Consider the following 22,278-nt stretch of genomic DNA (forward strand, 5'->3'; position numbering starts at 1 on the left):
TACGGCGAACCAGGAGCTTAGCACTGAGCACCTGGAAGGCCTGTGCGCAGGAATTCAAGGGCGTAAACACAGATTTGACTTCTACTCTTGGCCGGCAACTCTTCTGCAATCAACTTACGCATGCGGCAGGGCTCGCGCTGCAGAACTAGAGATAAGCCCATTGAAGGCAGCGGCACCGAGGTGCAGAGCAGATCAGTTTGACTCAGATGCCCCTGGCCACCACACGGGATGGCAGCCTAGAGGGAGCATATTGAAGGCTAAGGCAGCGAGGGCTGGCGGATCCGTGTTAAAGAACACAACTGATGCGACTGGCTTTCAGACTGCGGTCTACCCTGCCTTAAATCACCACTCTGTGCATTGACAGTTGAGGCGCATGGTCCCTGGGCTCAAGCAGTCATGTACCATGGTGACAGCAATACTTGCATTACTCAAGAACATAAGCCAGTTACTCCATACTCTGACATCACATGTCTGACATGGGTCGTATCGGATCCGGCACTGGAGGTCTACTACCTCCGTCCCACTCTCAACCAGATAAAACGCTGAATGTGACCTCCATAGATCGCATGTCCAGTAAACTAGAGGCAGCACTGGCTGCAGTGGAGAAGTTAAGCACCACAATAGAGCTATCATGGACCTGAAATAAAATTGACAAGGTAGTCCTTGACCTAAATCTCCTGCAGGCGGATCATCGAAAACTAGCAGACCGAAATCGCATGATGTAAGCAACTGGCGGAACTTTCCCCTATGGCGCAATAAACTGAAAACGCCTCAGAGAACTTACATCTAGAGTGAAACTTCTAGAATATTGAGCAGAGGACTCTGAGGGTTGTTCTAGACGTAGCAATGTGCGTGTCATAGGACTTCCGGAAGGTGAGGAGGGGAAAAATGCCACAGTCTTCGTAAAACGGTGGATCGGGGATTTGCTACCTGAAGCATCATTATCACAGTTCTTTGTTGTAGAGCGAACCCACAGAGTACTGACCCGACACCCCCCTCTGGGTGCGGGCCCCAGACCATTCTTGTTCCGCTTACTGAATTACAACGATAGAGATGCGATATTGCAGAAACCAGAAAGTTACAGAAATTCAAGTGTCAAACAGTACAGTCATGCTCTTTCCAGATTACACAGCGTTGGTCCAAAAACAAAGCAACTCTTTTCTGGAGGGAAAGCGAAGGCTCCATGACCTGGACCTCAAATAATCTTTGATATTTCCTGGCCGACTGCGAGTGGTCGCAAAAGGCAAAACCCACTTCTTCGAAACTCGCACCGTTGCCTTGGGGTAGCTAGACTCCAGAAACTATGAAGATGCCACCCAATCTACCTGGAAATCTTTGAGATCGCCACCGAGTGAGGAGCTGAAACAACGCTGAGGGGAAAAGAGATGTAAGAAACAAATGTTGTCGCAAAGTCTTGGCACCAACCTGGAGTAAATGAGGAAGGACCAATGCAATGCGCTGCAAGCAGCAGCTGAAATAGGAAGTCAAAAAAGTGACACATTATCAAAGGAAAGCTCACATGACAAAGTGAGCAACGTGGAATCCTTCGACGGGACATCAAAATTGCAAGACTCAGGAACTTTGCCGGAGATCACGCCTCAAACAGCAGATGACATAATATAATAAACTGTTAGCTACCTGACCAATCCTGGCCATGATGCTGCAACGATGATCAAGCAAGTACTAAGAGACTCGTATAGCACTGTTATTTTTATCTCACTTTTAATTGCGACAGCCATAATGCCCCACTCAAGTCACAAATAATGCATGTGTAGTTACGGCCGCAGGGATCTGGCAGCCCTCACCAACATGAATGCCTCCTGGGCTGATTCTTTGGCATATGTAATTGCTAAAGCAGTCCCCGGCCACTGCTTTCTTTTAGACAAAGGGGGGATCCATGAACTCTCTCATTTCTGCGGACAACTATCGTCTGGGTGGCTCTATGCAATAGCCATTGTTCATATGCTTGTTTGTTTTATGGTTTGAACGGTTGCGTGTTGTATTTTTGCCCTACTGGTATTATTTCTCTAATTTGTGTTAGCTTGGTTATCCGACACACTCCAATTTACGTTAATAATCAAGGTAGCATAGATACGATAAGTGGGGAGGCCCGCCCTTGTGTTCCCTCACAGATACCATGATCGCCCCAGGGCCCCTCGCTAGCTTCCAGTCCACATGTCTTCCCACAACGTGACACATATTAAAATATGCACATGGAACGTTAGAGTGATACATCCTACTTCCTGAAGGTACCTGATCTACTCCTAACTTAAGCGGCACCATGTCCAAATAGCTCTCCTCCAAGAGACACACCTCACAAAACCGGAGACATTTAATTTGAAAAGGAGATGGAGAGGTCGGTTGCATGCAACTGGCAACTCTGCTTTTGCCAGAGGTGCACTAATTTGGGTCCAGCCAGAGACTCCATTCCAAGCAGAGGAATCACTCATAAACAAGGACGGCCGGTACGTCTTGGTAAAGGGCAGACTGAATGGTAGGCCTGTAGTACTGGCCTCCATATACACGCCTAATACTGAACAAGCAGTGTATCTTGACTCCCTGTTGAGCAAACTGTCAACTTGGCACAGAATCCCACTGCACATTGGGGGAGACTTTAATTGCAAGCTGGACGCATCCCTGGACAGCTCCTTTCCTCCTTTGCCTGGGGCGCCCACTGTAGCAGCCAAGAAGGCATCAGACACCTGGACCACGCAATGGCACCTGGTAGCCACCTGCCTGCATAGAAACCCCATAAATCGAATCTACTCATTATACTCAGGGTCGCACAGTTTGCACGTCCGACTCAACAGAATACTAGTTACAGAGGATTTATTACCTGTCATAACCGAGCCTCAATATCTAGGGAGAACCACTCTGATCACAACCCACACATGCTACAAACAGCCGCTGTCGGTAGGGGAGTACCTTCCGGGGCGGTGATGTGGGGAGGGGGAGGGGCACGGTGGGGGTTAGTAATGTATGGATAATGGAGGTTTGCAGGTAAGTAAACATTTAAATAAATCAAACGAATTTCGTTGTGCGCACTGCTTCCCCAAATGCAATGCAGTGTGTGCAAAGAAATTTGTTTGATTTATTTAAATGTTTACTTACCTGCAAACCTCCATTATCCATACATTACTAACCCCCACCCTGCCCCTCCCCCTCCCCACGTCACCGCCCCGGCAGGTACTCCCCTACCGACCGCGGTTGGCTACAAATAGCTTGGGGCAATAACACAACTCCGATCCCCAGATGGCACATGAAACCTGATACACTAGAAGACAAGTTATACAGTGAATCAGTAGGCGCTGCCATATTGAACTACTTCGACTGAATACAGGCACTGCATCATCACCCCTCATTGAATGGGACGTCCTTAAGACCGTGATGCGAGGACATTGGCTGGGCACACAGGCTAGGCATGCGTAAAACACTTGAGGCCGACCTTACTTAACTAGAAAATGCCCACCTTTAAAAATGCGCAACCACTGACCCCTTGCTAGCACTAGACTGGTGAGCATGTGCTCTTTAGCCACAGGGAAAACCCCAGGTCCAGATGGCTTGCCACCTGAATTCTATAAAGCTTATGCCGCGACATTAGAACCCCAGCTAAAGAAAGTATATGACGCCGTGCTATCTAATTCCACACTCACAGACACGCCACAAGAGGCACTGTTGGTCTCTCTCCCTAAACTACACAAAGACCCGACCCTATTAGGCTCCTACAGACTACTACCACTCCTCAACACAGACTACAAAATCTTAGCCTCTGTCATTGCTGCTAGACTAGCACCCTTGGTGAAGGACTTTGTACACCCCAATCAAAACGGGATTCTTCCCACCAGGAACACCTCCTTAAACATACAAAGGCTCTTCAGAATCCTAGAATATGCCATACACATATGGCCCAATTCTGTGTGCGCGGTTCTGGACCTGGAGAAGATTTTTGATTCCCTCAAGTGGCCCTATTTATTTGAGGTACTGCACAAATACGGCTTTGGGGATACTTTTCTCAAGCTGATTACGTTGCTTTACACACAAACCATTATTAGCGTTCCACAGGAAGTCTAATCTCGGAACGTATAACTATAAACAGAGGCACCAGACAAGGGGGCCCATTGTCTCCATTATTGTTTTCGCTAGCCATGGAACCATTAGCAACACAATTACGTGGCGGGGGTGATTAATGAGGCATACAACTGATGGATGGAATGCATGTGATCTCCCTATATGCGGAGAATCTCCTGTTATATCTAAGGGACCTACAAAACATATAAAACACCATAGCCAGAAACACCGCTGCAATTTTGAGCTATGTCGTGTGTGAAAGTAAACTGGACCAATTCGTGCTTGTATCCCATTGGAGCTGAAACCCAGAATCTTAGTCTTCTGATAAATAATTCCCCTCTTAACTGACAACCAACTTCCTTCCAGTACCTAGGTATTTGTATATACAGCTGCCCTATCGATATCTTAGAAGGTAACCTTTCAACTGCTGTTCCCTCCATCAGATGCCAAGTAAAGTTCTGGACAACTCTGCCATTAAATGTGATGGGTAGAATAGCTTTGACTGAAATGGCAATATTGCCAAGCTGCTGTACTATTTCACAAGCCTCCCCATTTATGTCTCAACTAGAGCATTTCGTGAGTTGGAGCAGCTGATTTGGGACTTTATATGGAACAAAAATCGACACAGACTGGCACTCTGGAATTTGTACGCACCTCCAGATAAAGAAGGCTAACTGTCCCAAATCTGGAGCTCTTTTACCTGGCTTCACAGCTGCCGTGGGCAACAAAGTGGCTTGCCGGGCTCAATCTAGCTGATACGGCCACGATTCAACCAGCGTGGACGCTATCCCAGATCTACCACTTGTTCCATCCAATGGCTCGACCCTCTAATTCATCGCTGACCAGCCTGGCCCTAGCCTACCAATGACACAAACATAGTCTATACCTCACCAGAAATACAATTCCCTATGCTCCAGCACTGCCCCTCATTGGTACCCCAAAAAGAAAACGGACACCTCATACGGTGCACTAGCACACTGGCACAAAGCAGAGATACACACACTTGGTGACTTGTATGATGACAGCACAGTGATATCCTTCGACAAACTGACGCGTGAGAATGACCTGCCGACAGGCCAATTTCTTTTATATAACTTGATTATAAGATCACTAACGGTGGCTTGGGGTAACATAAATACTGAACCACAAATGCATCTGCTGATCCAGTACCTTTATGTAATGGAAACGGGAGCCACATAGTACACTTGCTGGCGGAGGCATTACTAATTCATGTTCTCCAGCCTTTGTCATCCCTATGCACACAGTGGGAGGGGGACGGGGCAGGCCCATGGATGGACAGGGAATGGGACACAATCCTGGCCAGTCCGATGCAGAACCAACCAAATGCCAAATTTCGTGTAATACAGATGTACATTATACACAGAGCATATCTGTCACCAAACAAATTAAACAAATATTTCCATTGAACCAATTCAGCATGCCCCCACTGTAACCTAATGGGAGTAGATCTCCTACACATGATATGGTCCTGCACTATGCTGCATACGTATTGGCTGGAAGTAACAGCAGCACTGACAGTTTGTAATGATCGACCCCAACTGCACACGTGGAAAGAGTGCATACTGGGAATATTCCCCAGGTCTAAGAAGCACAAAGCTACTTCAAGATTCTTAGATTTAGGACTAATAGTTGCTGCAAGACTAATCACCAAACAATGGAAATCTAGGTGACCCCCCATCCTTAACAACTGGAAGAGCTCGCTAATGGTATGGGCTCAGACAGAAAGCACCACATTACATACGGAGGAGATAGCTGGTTTACGCAAATGCCCCATTGCGCAATGTTGGGACACGATACTTGCAGAAATATATAGGGCCTCATTTATGAGAAATGACGCATCGCTGCGTGAAAGCAGCGATGCGTCACTTCTCAGTGCCCACTCCTTGCGACATACCTGATGCGTCATATTTACTGTATGACGCATCATGTCGCAAGGAGTTACAGATACGTCAGTATTTCTGACGTATCAATACGGCGCAAAAGTGACGCATTGCTGGAGTGTGTCACAAAAGTGACGCAACTCCAGCAATGCGTCCTTTCAGAAAGGGCCTGCGTCAGTCTTACGCCTGCTGTGAGGCAGGTGTAAGATTTTGACGCAACAGCTTCCTAGAAGTGACGCAGTGAAATCTCATAGATTTCACTGCGTCACTTCTACGAAGCTTTTTGCGGGGGAACGCCCCCGCCTGCACACATTATACCTGACGCAGGTATGATGTAGCGCAGGGGTTTACAAAGTGACGCATCTGCTTAGATGCGTCACTTTGTAAATAGTGTGCAACCGGAGGCATGTTTTACGCCGCCGATGCGTCACAAAAAGTGACGCATCGGAAGCGCAAAACGGACGCAAAGCCTCATAAATGAGGCCCATAATGCGGGCCAAGACACAGAGGGAAGCAACTCACCAAAATTCGACTAGGGCAGAGATTATGCAGACATTTAAGCGGCGCACATTCCAGGTCCCGCACACACAACTGAGAAGAGGGCTCCACACAGGAGGGGTGCACAGGTGAAGCCCAGGTATGTGGTAGAACACATATCTCAATATATATTGTCCTGTAGAGGCGGGGCAAGGGGGATTGGGGTCGAACATCCATGCGATACAATCGTTATTATGGACTGAAGTGATTTATGTATGTTGGATCTGTTTCAATTCGTTCATTAATGTTAATTTTGCATTGTTCTAACTCAGGAAATATTGACCACACAGATGTTGCCCTATCAGTTTTTAAAAGGTATAATTATGCTGACAAGAATGTGTAACTATTCGAGATCTCTGTTAAGTGCACATGTATATAACAACTGAAGTGGACCCTACAGGAACTGCAAACCTTACCTAGTGTAATTAATATACTTAAACTGCCATGCCTAACATTCTCTTCCTTTTCTCTATATTAATCGATGCGGAACACTTGAAAATTATCATATATCTTGTACTGTGCAAATATGGACATTGCATCTATAATACTAAAAATGCAAATAAAGAAATGTAAACAAAATAAAAGAAATAGTGTGGCATGCCACTTTAAAAGTAGCAACCTACAACACAAAGTCGTCCTAGCTATGTAACAATCTTAAGGTATCCAGTGGCCTTCACAGTAGCCAAAGCAGTGAAACCATCTGTATAAAGCCCGAGACCAAAGTGAACCCTTCTTCTCCTATGCAACCAAAATCTGGGATTCTCATATAAAATTGTAAATTAACTCTGAATTTACCTGCACTTGCATATCTATCGATTGATTTTACTGGCACAATACATTAGTGCAGGTACATTGGTAAACCTCTGAATGTGACAGGGAAATTCTGCATCGAGCCACTGTAGATGGCTGCATAATGATGCCACTACAGTACCACAACTGGCCACAGGTAGACACCAAATTGCAAGAAATGGTTTAGTATGGCTGTGTTATGGGGATCAAAGGGCCTAAAAGGCAAAACATAACTGCTACTCCAGAATTCAGTGGATCAGAGTAGGTGGTGGCACTGTTTTTGCTTGCTATGGTTACTGTTATTTTTGCGGCCTGAATAGGGAGGAGTTATCCAGATATATCAGCACAGGATTTTGGTAGGTGGCCAGGGCATAGGTGAGAGGCTAAAAAGGAGGGAAGGGACTAGGAGTGCATTAAGGTCCACCATGCAACTTCCAAAGTAGCCTATTATAAGCAAAAAGGGATATGCAGTTCCTATAGGTGATAGGTTTGAAATTCCCATTCCTGCAAATCACTTGTTTCATGCTATATTAGGTTAGCAGTGCGTGGGTAAATAGATGCCATTTGTATACACGTTATGCAACCCACTGAGTTATCCCCGTAAATGTGGAGACTTCAGTTAGCAAGTGTGACTCCTTTTGTCATTTTGTAATCCCTACTAGGCTGCTTAGACTGTGCCCGAGTTAGGCCTCATTGCTCATATTGCTTGCCTCAGCAGAATACTGTGTTTCGTTATTATTTTCTCTTCTATCCAAGGCTGTTGTCTCGACTTGCTAATGAATAGACCATTCTGCCCTTGCATGCCTATCTGAATGTGTCGTTTCTGCTCCCATGTTACAAGATGCTGAGACCCAGCACTGTAGCCTTGAATCCCTGATAAAATGTTCCCATCTGGCAGGTGTTAGCTCATCCTACTGTGCCTCTTTGTTCATGTTCGGCCTAGGCCGGTAGTTTTCCATGGTGGGCATGGTTGGAGGCTTCTCAGGAGGGATGATTATCCACTGTAGACGGTTGGGGGGCCAGTCCCTCAGCAGACATCTTAGGGTACAGGTCATGATGGACTCCTCTGCAGAGCACTGCAAATAAAGATGTACGTTTGTATTCTATACTGTCTGACCGACTCTTCATTCTTGGGAAGGCATAGTAGGTGATTGTAAGTAACCCGGCTGGCCCCTAAGGGCCACTTCTTTCAGTTGGCACCCGAACAGGTACCCCGCAAGGTGATTTGCAGGGTCGTAGTGCGTCTGGTCAGTCGGGTGGATCAGGGTACCCCACACGGCCGAGCTTGGTCCTCATATCTGCCCGCCCGACTTATCGGGCGTCTCCTTGTCTGGTGGTCACCGGCTGGGGTCCTGAGAAAGCGAAAGTTTGGAGTTGACTGTTTGGTCCGAAGAGTCGCCAGTGGAGAATAATTTGACTCGACCTGAGTGCACCAGGTGAGTGATTTGATTCTTGGGAAAATGGTGCCATTCTTGAATGGCACAAGCCTGTGAGCTGTGTCTTGAAACAGTCTCCTGACTGCCTTGCTTGAACAGCACAAGCTGGCGGGCTGTGTCTTGGTCCGGGCTCTTTAGGCTGTCTTGGTTTGAACTTGGTGGGTTTGCGGACCCTTTTTGAAAAGCACAGAGTGTTTGCGAACAATCTGCCAGGCCAACTGGCAATTTGGTTTCTTCTCGAAAAGGCCAGGGGCTAGAGCCTGTCTTCTTGAACTTGATACAGTCTCCCGACTGCAGTGGATGGTTTGCGGGCCGTTTTGTTTTGGTTTTTGAACAATTGTTCTCTTGTTTATTTTCTTTTATTATTTTCGTTTGTGTTATATTTGTCAGTTGCTGACAGTGTATGTGTTTTATATTAAGATGCCTTGTTTAAGTAAGTTTGGATGTTTTTGATGTCGATGTTGTTCTTCTGATGCTCAATTGGAAGAGAACCAGCCTGCGCCTCCGGAGGATTCTCCAAATATTGACAAATACATCAAACACGGTATTGGCCCTATTATGTTTAGCACGTTGTGGCATAAGTATATGAGGGACAATGCTGAGTTATAGTGGCCGCTTACTGGTTCGTTCGACGAGCAGAAATTTAATTTCTTGCAGGATAAATTGTTCGCTAAAAAGAGCAGACAGTCGATGTTTAATTCTCTAAGAGTGTGGCAGAAAGAAGCAAAGCAGCGCCGTATGAGATCAGAGAAAGAGGCTCGGAAGAGGCAGACGCAAACTATAACAGAAAGCAGTGGCTTATGAGAGGGAAAGGGTAGAGAAAGGAATAAAATGTGCGGATAGAAAGATCTGATTACAGACTAATAAATGTTATGTTACTAGAGAGGAAGGTGATGATTTTGTTGAAGAGGACTCTCGCCCACCTCCTCCTTATGCCCCTGAATGGATATACCCGACAGATCAAATGTCCCAGTCTTCGGCCCCAAGTGCTGCTCTCTCTATTGTTTCTGTTTCTAGCACTACTGCCTCAGCCCCGACCCCACTTGCTTCCCCACTACCCACACAAGTCACCGGGCAGGTGAGCTCCCCTGTCCTGTCTATCAGTTCCATTTCGACTACTGCGCCCCCTTGGACCCCTACAACCCTGTCTCCCTAAATGATGGTACCTGTCTCTGCATCCGCCCTTTCCTCCTTGTGTGTGACCCCCCTAATACTGTCAAATGTTGAAACGCCTGTGCGTGGGATGCATGAAGCGAATTGGGCAGTAGCCCGAGACCGCATGGAGATAGTGTTGGCCGGCATGCTCTTAAGCACATGTCGGCCACGCTAATAGGACTGTGGGAACAGTGTTTTCAGGGTGTTGCACTGCAGATCATCTATGACATACGGGACAGGGTATATCCTACAGGCATGGCTCCTCGTGAGGTTTTTGTCAATGTAATGACATTGGTGGGGTACCGTGGCAGACTGCTCCAAAAGATTCCAACAATAGGGGCACAGCACCCTATGAGGGAGGTCCATCTCATTTACCATCCTGAAATACTAGAACTGCCTGACTCAACGGACACAGTAATTAGACCACGAGTTGATGCTCGGTTCCAGGATCAGTCGATCTATACTCCTTGGAGGAGGAGTGAGGTCCTATCCCTAAAGAGTCAGCTGCTAGACCCCCGGAAATACCCCACTGCATATTATAAGGAATTGACGGAGGCAGCCTCCTCGACAGTGATGACATTAGCTGATATTAAATTGTTCTTTGGTCTGCTGGTACCGGTGGATATATGGAGGCAGGAACATACGCAGGATAATGCCTTGAAGTTAGGTGCCACATGGGATGAGATCAAGGCGTGGGATAAGGAGCATAGGCCCGGCGATAAGCCGAAAGCGGAGCACCCAGCTCTACTGGGGCGTATTATCACTTACATGCACTCTCTTATCCAGCCAAAGAGAGCGGATTGGGATAAGTTGACTGCCTGTCGTCAGAAAAAGGATGAAAGTGTGTCGGATTTCTTTAGTAGATTTGAATGGGTGTTTCTAGATTATAGTGGTCAGGACCTGTCACAGGAGGGTGGTGTTCGTTTGTTTGTTGAAAGATTTGTCACTAATTTGTTTCCTAAGATTGCAACTCAGTTGCAGGCTTTGGAAAGTACTTGGAGAACCTCATCCCCATCAGTGATTTTGAGTATGACACAGTACTACGAACATAGAGAGAATGAGGACAAAGAGAAGGTGGAGAAAAAGTCAAAGGATTTGAAGACGAGCGTGTTGATGCACCAGGTGGCAAAGGGGAGAAGCAGAGGTTTGGGTTCAGCTCAGCAGTTACCTAGGTCTAATAGGGTGGTGCCTCAAGTGCACCTCTTGGGCTTAACAAATGTGAATATTGTAAGCAGGAGGCGCATTGGTGGAATGAGTGTCCGGAGTTATTGCAGAAAGGTGAGGCCCGAGAGGTCAAGGGTTTAGAGGGCATGGACGAGGAGGAGGAGGCAGAGGGAGGACGCAGTCAGAGGATACACCGTACACTGGGCAGAGTGGGAACTATTTTCCCGAAGCCAACAGTAGTATCATGATGACTATGACTTGACTGAGGTGACAGGGTTGTCTCACAGCTACGACAGCCAGGGACAAGGCGAGAGACCAGTTCAGGTGCCTATAGATTAGCACGGACCCTATGTCACTGCTGATTTACAGGGCACCACAGAAAAATTTCTTGTTGATACAGGGGCTATGAATAGCTCTGTTTTCCATTTACTGGTCCCGGGGGCAGCTCTGTCTGGCCAAAATAATGTTTTGGTGGGTTTCTCAGGTGTGCCGGTTTTTAGCCCCATTTCCAAACCTATTGGTCCCTTCACATTCACCTTTTGTATTGATGTCCAATTGTGGGGAGAATTTGTTGGGACTGGATTTGTTAAGAAGGTTACATGTGACCATATTTTGTTCTCCTGATGGTGTATATATGACAATTGGACCACAGGTGGCCTGTGCAAAGCAATGCTTTGCAAAAGATTCTCCCCTTCCCTCAGAGTTCAGGAACGTGCCCTGCACATGGTGGGCTACAGGAGACACGGATGTGGAGTTGGTTCTGGTCTCCATTCAGATAAAGGACAATGCCAAATTGCCACACATTCCCCAGTACAAGATTTTGCAGGCTGGAGAAAAGGCTTTATTACAAATGAAACAGGATTTGATTAGGTCTGGTGTGGTTGAAGAGACAGTGGCGAGTGTGTGTAATAGTCCTATTCTTCCTATTCTTAAAAAGACAACCTTGAATTCTTCTGATACCCACCCTGACTTTTACCGTTTTGTGATCGACCTCAGAGAGGTCAATAAAATAGTTGTTCCCCAATACCCTGTGGTCCCAGACATTACCACGATCCTGACAATGAATCACTCTTCAGCCAAATTCTTTTCCATGATTGACTTAAAGAATGCTTTCTTCAGCATACCAATCCATACAGATGGCCGATATCTGCTTGGATTTGCGATAGCCGTTCGGAACTTTAGATTCTGCCGTGCTCCACAAGGCTATACAGAAAGTTCTAGTATTTATAGCCAAGCCTTGAAAGCTCAATTGGTTTCCTTGGAGCTTCAACCTGGTGATGTGCTGCTACAGTACGTTAATGCCCTGCTTGTTGCTTTGGACACTGAGAATGGTTGCAAAGAAGCCACACTTATATTATTATTGCATTTGGCACATCCTGGACACAAGGTGTCGCTTTCTAAATTTCAATATTGTTGACAGGAGGTCACCTACTTAGGTCACCTACTGTCAAAGGAGGGTCACAGACTAACACCGGAACGCATAGCTGCTATTACTAATATGACTTTTCCTAAGACCCAAGGCGAGGTATGTGTGTTCATTGGGATAATATCGTATTGTCGGCACTGGATCCCTGACTGCTCCCTACAAACAAAACCCCTTCTTTACCTGACCACCAATGAAGTGCATGAACCCCTGCCTTGGAGATCTGCATGCCAGCAAGCTTTTGAGCACTTAAAGGTTGCGCTTTGCTCTGCTCCTGTGCTTGGTACTCCAGATTACCAGAAGCCTTTTGTGCTCTACGTGCATGAGGCGGGCGGTTGCGGACTTTCTGTTCTAACACAGGGTTTCAGTGGTAAGCAGAGACCCTGCGCCTATTTCTCCGCCATGCTCGATAATGTCGCCAGAGCTCTCCTGAACTGTCTGAGAGCTACCGCAGTAGTGGCAGTTTCTATCAGACAATCAGCAGGGCTAGTCCCTAATACTGATCTCACAGTAATGGTACCTCATTTTTGTTTGAATATCTTTTATTGCATTTCGTTCTTTGCATTTATTACATACCATAGTAATAGATAGGAAAATTTAACATAACACCCTGTAGCTATACAGAAATATGCAATGTAAACAACAGTTTGCCACAGTATACTACATACGTGTCACCATATACAAGTCAAATATGCACACAAGGGCGTGCCGTTTGTAGAATCACATATCTAAATAGTGGTAGGTCCATCTGGGAAAGGAGGGTGTATCGGGAAATAGCGATCCACAACAAGGCCCAAGGTGTAGGATAACCAAAAGGGTTCATGAAGCAGGATGAACTGCAGAGAGTATATAGCATCACGGTCTTAATATCTATATACCATGGTGTCTGATGATTCAATACAAAGGGCATGATCTGGTCTGTGCGCCTCCATTAGCCTGCATCTTTAAACTATCATAGGGCGGATCGCCCGAAACATTACTACTGACAAATGCAAGTAGGTATAGGGCATTATGTGCACATTACGATATTCGGAACAATATAACAACCGTCAAAACACAGTAATGGTACCTCATGCTGTGGATACGCTTTTGAACAAGACAAAGACACAGCACCTTACTAGTGCACGTCTGAAACCACCAACGTTACTACTCCTATCTTCGGACAAAAAGGACAATGATGTCCATGATTGTTTTTTTTGGACTGAGGAAGAAACGAAAGGACGGGTAGATAGACCTGACTGATGGTCCCTTATCTGACCACCAGGGGGAACTATATGTCGATGGCTCTTGTTTCAAGCTACCAGATGGCACCACCCCTCCAGCCTATGCAATCACTTCGTTACACACTGTAGTTGAGGCATCCCGTATCCCACACCAATCTGCCCAAGCTGCAGAGTTGGTTGCCTTTCTCAGGGCTTGTGAATTGAATGAGGGACTGGTTGTTGATATCTACATCGACAGCCAGTACGCCTTTGGGGTGGCCCATAAATTTGGGCACATCTGGACAGAGAGAGGGTTCTTGACATCTTACGGACTGCGAATACAGAACAGCCCATTGATTCAGAGATTGCTGTCCGCATTGACACTTCCAGATAAGTTAGCAATAGTAAAATGTAGTGCTCATAAAGCCCTCACAGATGATGTTGGGAGAGGAAATGCGTTTGCGGACCAGACAGCTAGATCAAAGATGAAAAAGATGTTTGTGGCGGGTCCCGCTAGGTGGGTTCCAGACAATAGAATGTTCGAGGACACATTGGAAAATGTCAGGGAAATCCAGGGCAAGGTGACTCTAGATGAATTGGCAGTGTGGGAGGAGAGAACAGGTAGTTTGGACGAGGATGGGTGTTGGACTGACTTGGCTGGGAAGCAGCGATGGTTGCTTCCTAATGCATATGTGCTCCCTGTTGTTGCCATGGCCCATGGCCCAGCGCATATTAGTGCCAAAGGAATATGCAAGCTACTGGACCCAGTTTGGCAGAACGATAATATCGCTAAGATAGCCACACACCTAGTGAAGCATTGTATTATTTGTTTGAAGCATAACACTGGGAAAGGTACTCCTACACCTGCTGGTAACTTTGCACCACCCTTTCGAGGTGGTTTTGTTGATGAAACAGTGCCTGGAGTGATGAAAATGACTTGAGGCCCTGAAAGAAGGACGGTGCACCAGCCGAACAGTCTAGGAGATAGGGAAGGACTTGAGCTTAGGGTGCAGGTGCTGTGCCTAAGGTGCGTGTATTAGACTACAGTGAACTACGCTGGTGCACTGCCTTGGACACTGGACCGGATAGTTGAGGGCACTTGCCAAGGAGGGAGGGTGCCCTATCCTAAAAGAAGAGGGTTTGTTTTTCAGCAAGGGCTGCGATTGCGCAGTTCCCCTGTGGGAGTGCTTCATTGTACCATCGTTGATGAAAAATAGGACTCTACTGGTGAGGCTCTGAAGGACACTGGGTCACATTTGCCCCCTGGTTCTGTTGTTTCAATAGTGGCTTTAACCTGTGAATACTTCCTTTTCCTTGTGATACACATAAATTGCCCTTGAGGTTTTTCAAAAGAATACCTTTGGTCATCCTATCACTGATGAGGAGCAGCCCTTTGCGGCTCCATGTCCCTTCAGAGAGGCCTGTTTGGTCCTCTTCGTCCACTAAGAGTAAAATCGTGTTTGTCATAGTAATTTCAGAACAGAAATAGACAGAGATATGTTCTTGCAGTTCAATGTATCAGAATTTTACCAATCCATCCAAGCACACAATGTCCAGGCTTCTCGGCGGAATGATTATCCACTATAGATGATTGGGGGGCCAGTCCCTCGGTAGACATCTTAGGGTGCAGGTCATGGTGGACTCCTCTGCAGAGCACTGCCAATAAAGATGTAAGTTTGTATTCTCTACTGTTTGACCGACTCTTCATTCTTAGGAATGCATAGTAGGTGATTGTAAGTAACCCGAGTGGCCCCTAAGGTCCACTTCCTTCATAAGAGAAGATTGTATAGCAAGCAAGGCGTTGGTCAGTGGAAGACTGAAATTCCAGATTGGAGGATCTGTTTGGTCAGGAGCAATGGCTTTTACCCACCCAGATGGGTGTCATGATTCATCATAGGGCAGCTCCTTGTAGGGCCGGCGCTGTAATGCCTGACGAGCCGCTTGAGGGGGCTCTCTGACAGAGATTTTTAGATTTTTATGCCTTATTTGAAGTATGAGTGACAGTGCTCTGTGTTTGAATAGTTGTAAATTGGTGTGTAGTGAATTACAATGAATTAAGGAGTATCTAAGTGAATTTTAAAGTTGGTCCTCTTGTAAATAAAATCAGTGAGTAGCTGGATGTGGATATAATGACCTAATCTAGCTTGTATGGAAAGTTCAATATGTTTCTTACCGCATCTCAGTCGTCGTTGATTTAGGCAATTCTTCAGGCCCGAAGACCTATTCTACTGAGGATTGGGTTACTCAGGATACTACAGCTCTATTAAGAGAAAGAAATCAAAGAAAGAACTTCAAAGTCTACATTTTTACTCAATGTGTTATTTTTATCTGCTCCTATGTACATTGTGTATTTTCTCAAACTCTATCAGTACCATAAATTGGTTAAGTGGCCGGTTGATACATCTGTTATTTACAGTGCTTACAAACAGCAGAAATGCCATATCTCTCATGAAGAAATTAAAACATTTTGAGTGCACATTCACTCAAAAAGAGCCTCTTGTTGCCCCATATAACCAGAAACACCACTTCCAAAAGAGTCTTGTCTTCGAATAACTGAAAAGATGAGTGTTCCGAGCATTCCTAAATGAAGAATGCTTTTGCATAGGTACAAACAAGGTATTTTTATTCTTTATGATCTAAATGTTATTGTTATATACCATGTACTGTTCCACTACACCGCATCCTTAATATTCTTAAACCCTCATGATGATTCTTCATATTCCTCAACTCCTTACATTTGCTATAATTATGCATCTATGTCATTGGGGTTGTTTGCCAAATCTTTCTAACTTACTCTTTCTGTTTTTTTCTATAGGTTGCTATACTCCGTTCTCCCCCAATCCGTAGCCAATGAACTGAGACACAAGCGCCCCGTGGCGGCTAAACGATACGATAATGTGACCATCCTCTTCAGTGGTATTGTGGGATTCAATTCCTTCTGCAGCAAGCATGCCTCTGGAGAAGGAGCCATGAAAATTGTTAATCTTCTTAATGATATTTACACACGATTTGACATTTTGACAGATTCTCGGAAAAATCCTTATGTTTATAAGGTAAGCTTTTTGTAGGTATTACAGGAGCCTTCTTGTGTGAAACTAATCTAATGAGGCATAATGTGATTAATGCACTGTTTTCCGTTATTAAGTGATCTTGGGCTGATCGAATTGTGGGGCATATTATCAAGAATGGGCGTTGCATTATCGCCGCTTTTATCGGCAGGAAACTGCCGATAAAAGCGGCGATCATGGGCTTGATAATATGCTCTATGAATTCCAATCGAAGCCCATGTTAGATGTCTTTACATTATCCCATTATCACATAGATGTTAGATCGTTAGATCGTTAGATGTTAGATCGTTAGATGTCTTTACATTAGCCCATTATCGCCGCTTTATCGGCAGTTTCCTGCCGATAAAATCGGCGATAATATAACAACCATTCTTGATAATATGCCCCGGTATTTGCTGTGTTTTGCCACAGAATCCACAGAATGGCAGGTGGCAAGTTTAATGATAGTATGCTAATGCCATCTCTGCTGTTTGCTTTTGAAAACATGTTGAAATCTACAACGCATGTGGCATGCTAAATTCGGTTTTTAATATCTATAACCTTTTCAAATAGAATCGCTTTTCAAAAATCTACAAATAGATTATTTTTGGTATATATATATATATATATATATATAAAATCTTCTATCGACTGTAAAAAACAAAAAAAACAATTCCATACAATGGTTTGAACAACTTGAGACACATTCACAAATAACTACTTTTGTCTCCGTGGTAAATTGCGATAAGTGCAAGGCCAACAAATGACTGGTTGCGCAGTTTGCATGTAGAGGTGAGTCACAAAAATATCTACTGTGATTTAAATTGTGCATGTTATAAACTGAGCCTCGGCATTTATATGAGCTACTAAAAATGTGCATTTTGTCTAAGTCATGTTTCAAATTCAAAAACAGGGAAATTGCTAATACCCACGTGCCAGAGAAAAACTTGGAATTAAGGCTGCACTTTCAAAAGTTTACAACAACAGCACACCAAAATATTATAAGACAAGCCCAGCGCTATTGGCTTTACAATGTACTGGTTTGCAATGGCGCTTTCTGCACATATAGTGTTTCTTTAGTTTATCGTTCCGACATGCCCATCTGCTACGTTAGAATAGCAAAGAAATAAATAAAGACTAAGGGGCAGATTTACAAGCCCCATGCGCCACTCTTGCGTCACATTTCCCATGTTAAAAGTAACGTAAAAGTGGCGCAAGGGGCTTGTAAATCTGCCCCTAAATGGTTACCAATAAGTTATCTTGCAGAAGTGTAAGCATTGTGACGCATGAGCACGCATGTGTGCATGTGTGCACACAGTGGCCATGTTGGCATCGTTACCATGTTACCATCGTTACCATGTGTGCATGCATGTGTTATGCATGTGTTATGATGAACCAGTAGCCATTTTCATTTCTTTCAATTTGGCCAACGACCATGTCAGACTGGATGTAGAAAGTATAGTTCCTAGGGCCCTTAAGAGTGAGGCGAGAGGCCAAGTGGCAGTTTGGATCCAGGTCTCGGCCTGACATCCTGTAAATCTGGGAAAATCATTTAATCTCAGTGCTAGAGTGAAATGGTGCTAATTTGTGAGTATAAGCATCTCACAAAAAGTGAAAGACTGGTCTCACACACCACCTGGTGTCATGCTTCATCATTGACCAGTCCTCACCCGCCGGTGTCTAGCCCGTGCATCAGCGTGGCACAGACGACAGGCTTCCTCACCCCCGCTGCTCTGTCGTGCGCGCGCACCACTGGTTTCGATTCCCACGTCGTCTCCTCTGTGGTGCATGCTCGTTTCTGGTTCAATTAAAACAATATTGAATTTTCTACGTGATGTCGCGCAGTAAACTCTGTAATCGGCTGCTATGGATGGTATTCCATGCATGTGCACCGTTGCAATTTTTGTTCTCCTAAGAGTTTTATTTACACAACCGGTATTCAGGTGGAGTTTCCCTACGAGTCGCAACATTGTGAATGAGATGCTCTTGTGACTCCTAGTTCCTATTGAAGCGACTGTTTCTGGGCAGAAGGAGGAGCCGGGGGCCGGGCCGCCAGGGCGAGCGCTCATTGGAGATGTCCAGCTTATGCGCAAACCTGCTGCGTTTCAGCATGCTTAGTGCTGCTAAAACAAAGTTGAGCGAGGAGGCTGGAGCTGACGCCGGTAGCAGCACATTCACTGCAGCAGGAGCAGCCTGTGCTAGAGGCTGCGGCAAGCTGGTGGGGTCTGCTGGTACCTACCAGCGTTTCTCGCGGCCCTCGTCAGGTAAGGGTGCTAGGGTAGCGTGTGGTCCTTTGTGAGTGATGAGGTGGCGCTGGCACAAGGTCACAGAGCCCGTTATCGTCATAGTTGATGGAAGGAGCAGCACGCGGCTCGACTGCACGAGGATAGTGGCTGTAAAGGCCCCTCTCTGGGTGGGACTTGTAAGAGGTCGAACTGGTTGCCCTTTTGTATGAGAGTCTAGGGTTTTAAAAGGTGCCCTATTGTATGTTATAACTGGGACCTTACATGCCGCGTTACTGACATATTTTATTGGGTATCGTCTGTGGTATTACTCTTGCTTGTGAGGGGGTTATCACTGGATTTTACATGGATTCTACCAAGCGGCCATTTCTGTGCGAGTTATTTTTGGGGATAAAGTGGAAATGCAAATTTTAAGGCTCCATTTTGGGGGTGGTCAGATAACTATATTATAAAGAGCCAGTGCTGTCATTTGAGGGTCATTTTGTCCTTTTCAATTAATATACAGGTCATCGTGCTATCTGTTCACTGAGGATAGGCTTGAAGTAGGGACGGGCATGTCGAGGCTCTGACCGGGCTGTAATTTTAAAACAAACAGAAAATTGATCTTGATTCGGGACCGGGACCTATGTTGACGTCCCCCCACTCCTGCAGGCAAAACACTGATCGATTGCTCGCAAAGACTTTAAAGCCCATTAATGTAATACATGTTAGCAGTCTTGTCTTAATTTTTTACATGTTTTACTTTATCTTGCATACCCCGAGTATTTGCTGTATCCAGATGCTACTGTAGTCTCTTTCATGCAAATGAACACTTTTGTGCAGTGAACTAAATTGCTGCCTGTTTGGGTGAGTTTGTGATGGTATGGTAATCTCTGGGTGTCCTGTACAGGCATTTAGTTTGAACCAGGTTTCATGTGCTACAGTGAGTAGTCACTTTGATGTCCTTGAGAAGAATGAGATCAAGGCTGTCATCCATGATTGTTTTTGTTTGTTGTAGGGAATAGCAAAACCACTGCCGCCTTCTCTTTGTATAGCTATAAAATCTAATTCTGCTCCAAAGTCTTAGCAGACAGCACTCAGTAATATTGGTTCATCGTGATACTGGGATGGCTTTAGAGCCCATGATGCAACGCTTGGAACGCCCGCCCCCCACCCCCCACCCCACCCATAATTTAATTGCTTTAACAATAGATAAAGACTGTTTGGGCATATTTTAAAGGACCACTAGGCAGGTCCTTTCTGGGAATACATTAAAAAATTTGCCTGTTCAATCTTATCCGCTTTATACTACAAGACAAATAGGAAATCCAAATGTAAAGATCCATATCTTATATCGTAAGAAAGGGAAAGGGAAGCGCATACAAAATGGAGCACACAAACATCTGTGACTAGGCAACCTCTCATTATTAAGGACTGTGAGGAAGACTAGGTGCGAGGTAATGTATGTACCAGGATATTTTTTATGTTTGGCTTCATTTAGGGGATCCTGTAAGATAAGTTACCATATCTAGAAGCATGTAACACTGGCTGCAGGATGGTATGTATAAAGGTGATCTAATATGGTATTTTGCGCCACCCACACTTGTTTCATATTTAGATGTGTTCTGTGGAAATGAACGAGCATTGAAGCAGATTTGTGATTCTGAGTAAAAGGAGTTGCAGGAAGAAGTGACTGCGCCTAGCTGGGGCTCCATAGAGAGATCCTCGTTGCTGTGTACCCCCGAGACTCTGTACTTCTTTCTTGGGCTGTGAGATAGCGCCCTTCACTTTTTACATCAGTTTTAAAAAAAAAAGATTAATAGGGACTGGTCAGTGGCGTGGTCCACAGCGTCTTTGCTGCGATTAGAGATCGGTGTTGCCACCTTCACAGCTCTGGTACTCTGCATCTCTGAGTGCTTTGTATCCCTGAATGTTTTGCACAGTGATTCTGAAATTTTAAATGTGCTAATGTTGTAAAGCTGTAGGGGAATGCCTAGTCCCTGGACCATTATGACTGTACAATGAACGAGAGCAGGACTAGTTGGACCTTCCATGGTGAGGCCCATCTTGTGTGAAGCTACACCTCTCCTCCCGCTAAACATTTAACAGATGTGCCTCCTACCATGGGAAGTTGGACTTTATTAATGTACAGAGTCTCTATAGATGCAAACACATTTGTGCTAAAACTGCCCATATTTGTTTCCGTATGTTGTCCTTTATAACCTCCTGTGAATTTTTAAATTTAACAGAAAATTATTATCGAGCTTAAATATTTTGTAATAGCAGTTGTTATAAATTTGAATGCAAAGGGTTATCTAACTCTGGTGCAGCGCTGCTATTTTTAGGCCTTCTATAAAGCCATAATTGTGCAGTTTTCGTGAAAGCATAACACATTGCGGGGCATATTATCAAGGACCGGTGTTAAAATTATCGCTGTTTTCTCGGCAGGAAACTGCCGATAAAACGGCGATAATGGGCTTGATAATACACCCTTGTTAATTCCCATAGAAGCCCATGTTAACACAAGAACAAGGGCTTCTATGGGAATTAACAAGGGCGTATTATCAAGCCCATTATCGACGTTTTATCTGCAGTTTCCTGACGATAAAACGGCGATAATTTTAAAACCGGTCCTTGAAAATATGCCCCTTAGTGTATGTATAGGAAGTCAGGGGTATATTAGCAAGAACCTCGTTAAAATTATCGCCGTTTTAGCGGCAGGAAACTGCTGCTAACACTGCGATAATGGACTTGCTAATATGCGTTATAGAATTCCAATAGAAGCCCAGGTTAGATGTGCAGGACATCTAACCTGGGCTTCTATTGGAATTCTATAACGCATATTAGCCAGCCCATTATCGCCGTTTTAGCGGCTGTTTCCTGCCGCTAAAACGGCGATAATTTTAATGAGGTTCTTGCTAATATGCCCCTTGGTTCACTGCATCTCGTGAAGAGCGCTCCGTTAGCAAGTGTCCTCTAGTAAAATGATTTTCTAGTGCAGTCATGCACGCACATCAAGCTACATACCAATGTAATGACTGACCTTCAGTGTGCTTCTGCAGTGTCACGGCTTGTCACTCGTGATTTCCGAGTGCTTTTACATGTTAGTAAATTGCGTATGCTTAGCAGAATTGTGATTAGTTTAACACCATTTTTTTTCCCCTAATTGTTTCTTCTTGGCCCCATGTATGTGAACGTAGTTATCAGGGTTTCGGATTCATTGTGTTTTTTTTTTTTGCTGTTCCTGAAAAATATGTACTATATTAATTCATTACATTGAAATGGATGATTTTCATTTTGTGTGCGTGCAGTTATTTAAACTCAGCACAGGTTA

General features: G+C 45.0%; 1 protein-coding gene across 1 annotated transcript in view; it reads left to right on the top strand.

Annotated features, from left to right (window-relative positions):
• GUCY1B1 (guanylate cyclase 1 soluble subunit beta 1) overlaps window positions 1-22,278 on the top strand; it is a 417,276-nt gene that overhangs the window by 298,394 nt on the left and 96,604 nt on the right. The window contains exon 10 of the mRNA XM_078676976.1: window positions 16,491-16,728. Coding sequence (XP_078533102.1) covers window positions 16,491-16,728 — 238 coding nt within the window. The remainder of the gene's footprint in view (window positions 1-16,490; window positions 16,729-22,278) is intronic.

Source organism: Lissotriton helveticus, chromosome 2_1, assembly GCF_964261635.1.
Source record: "Lissotriton helveticus chromosome 2_1, aLisHel1.1, whole genome shotgun sequence".
NCBI lineage: Eukaryota > Metazoa > Chordata > Amphibia > Caudata > Salamandridae > Lissotriton > Lissotriton helveticus.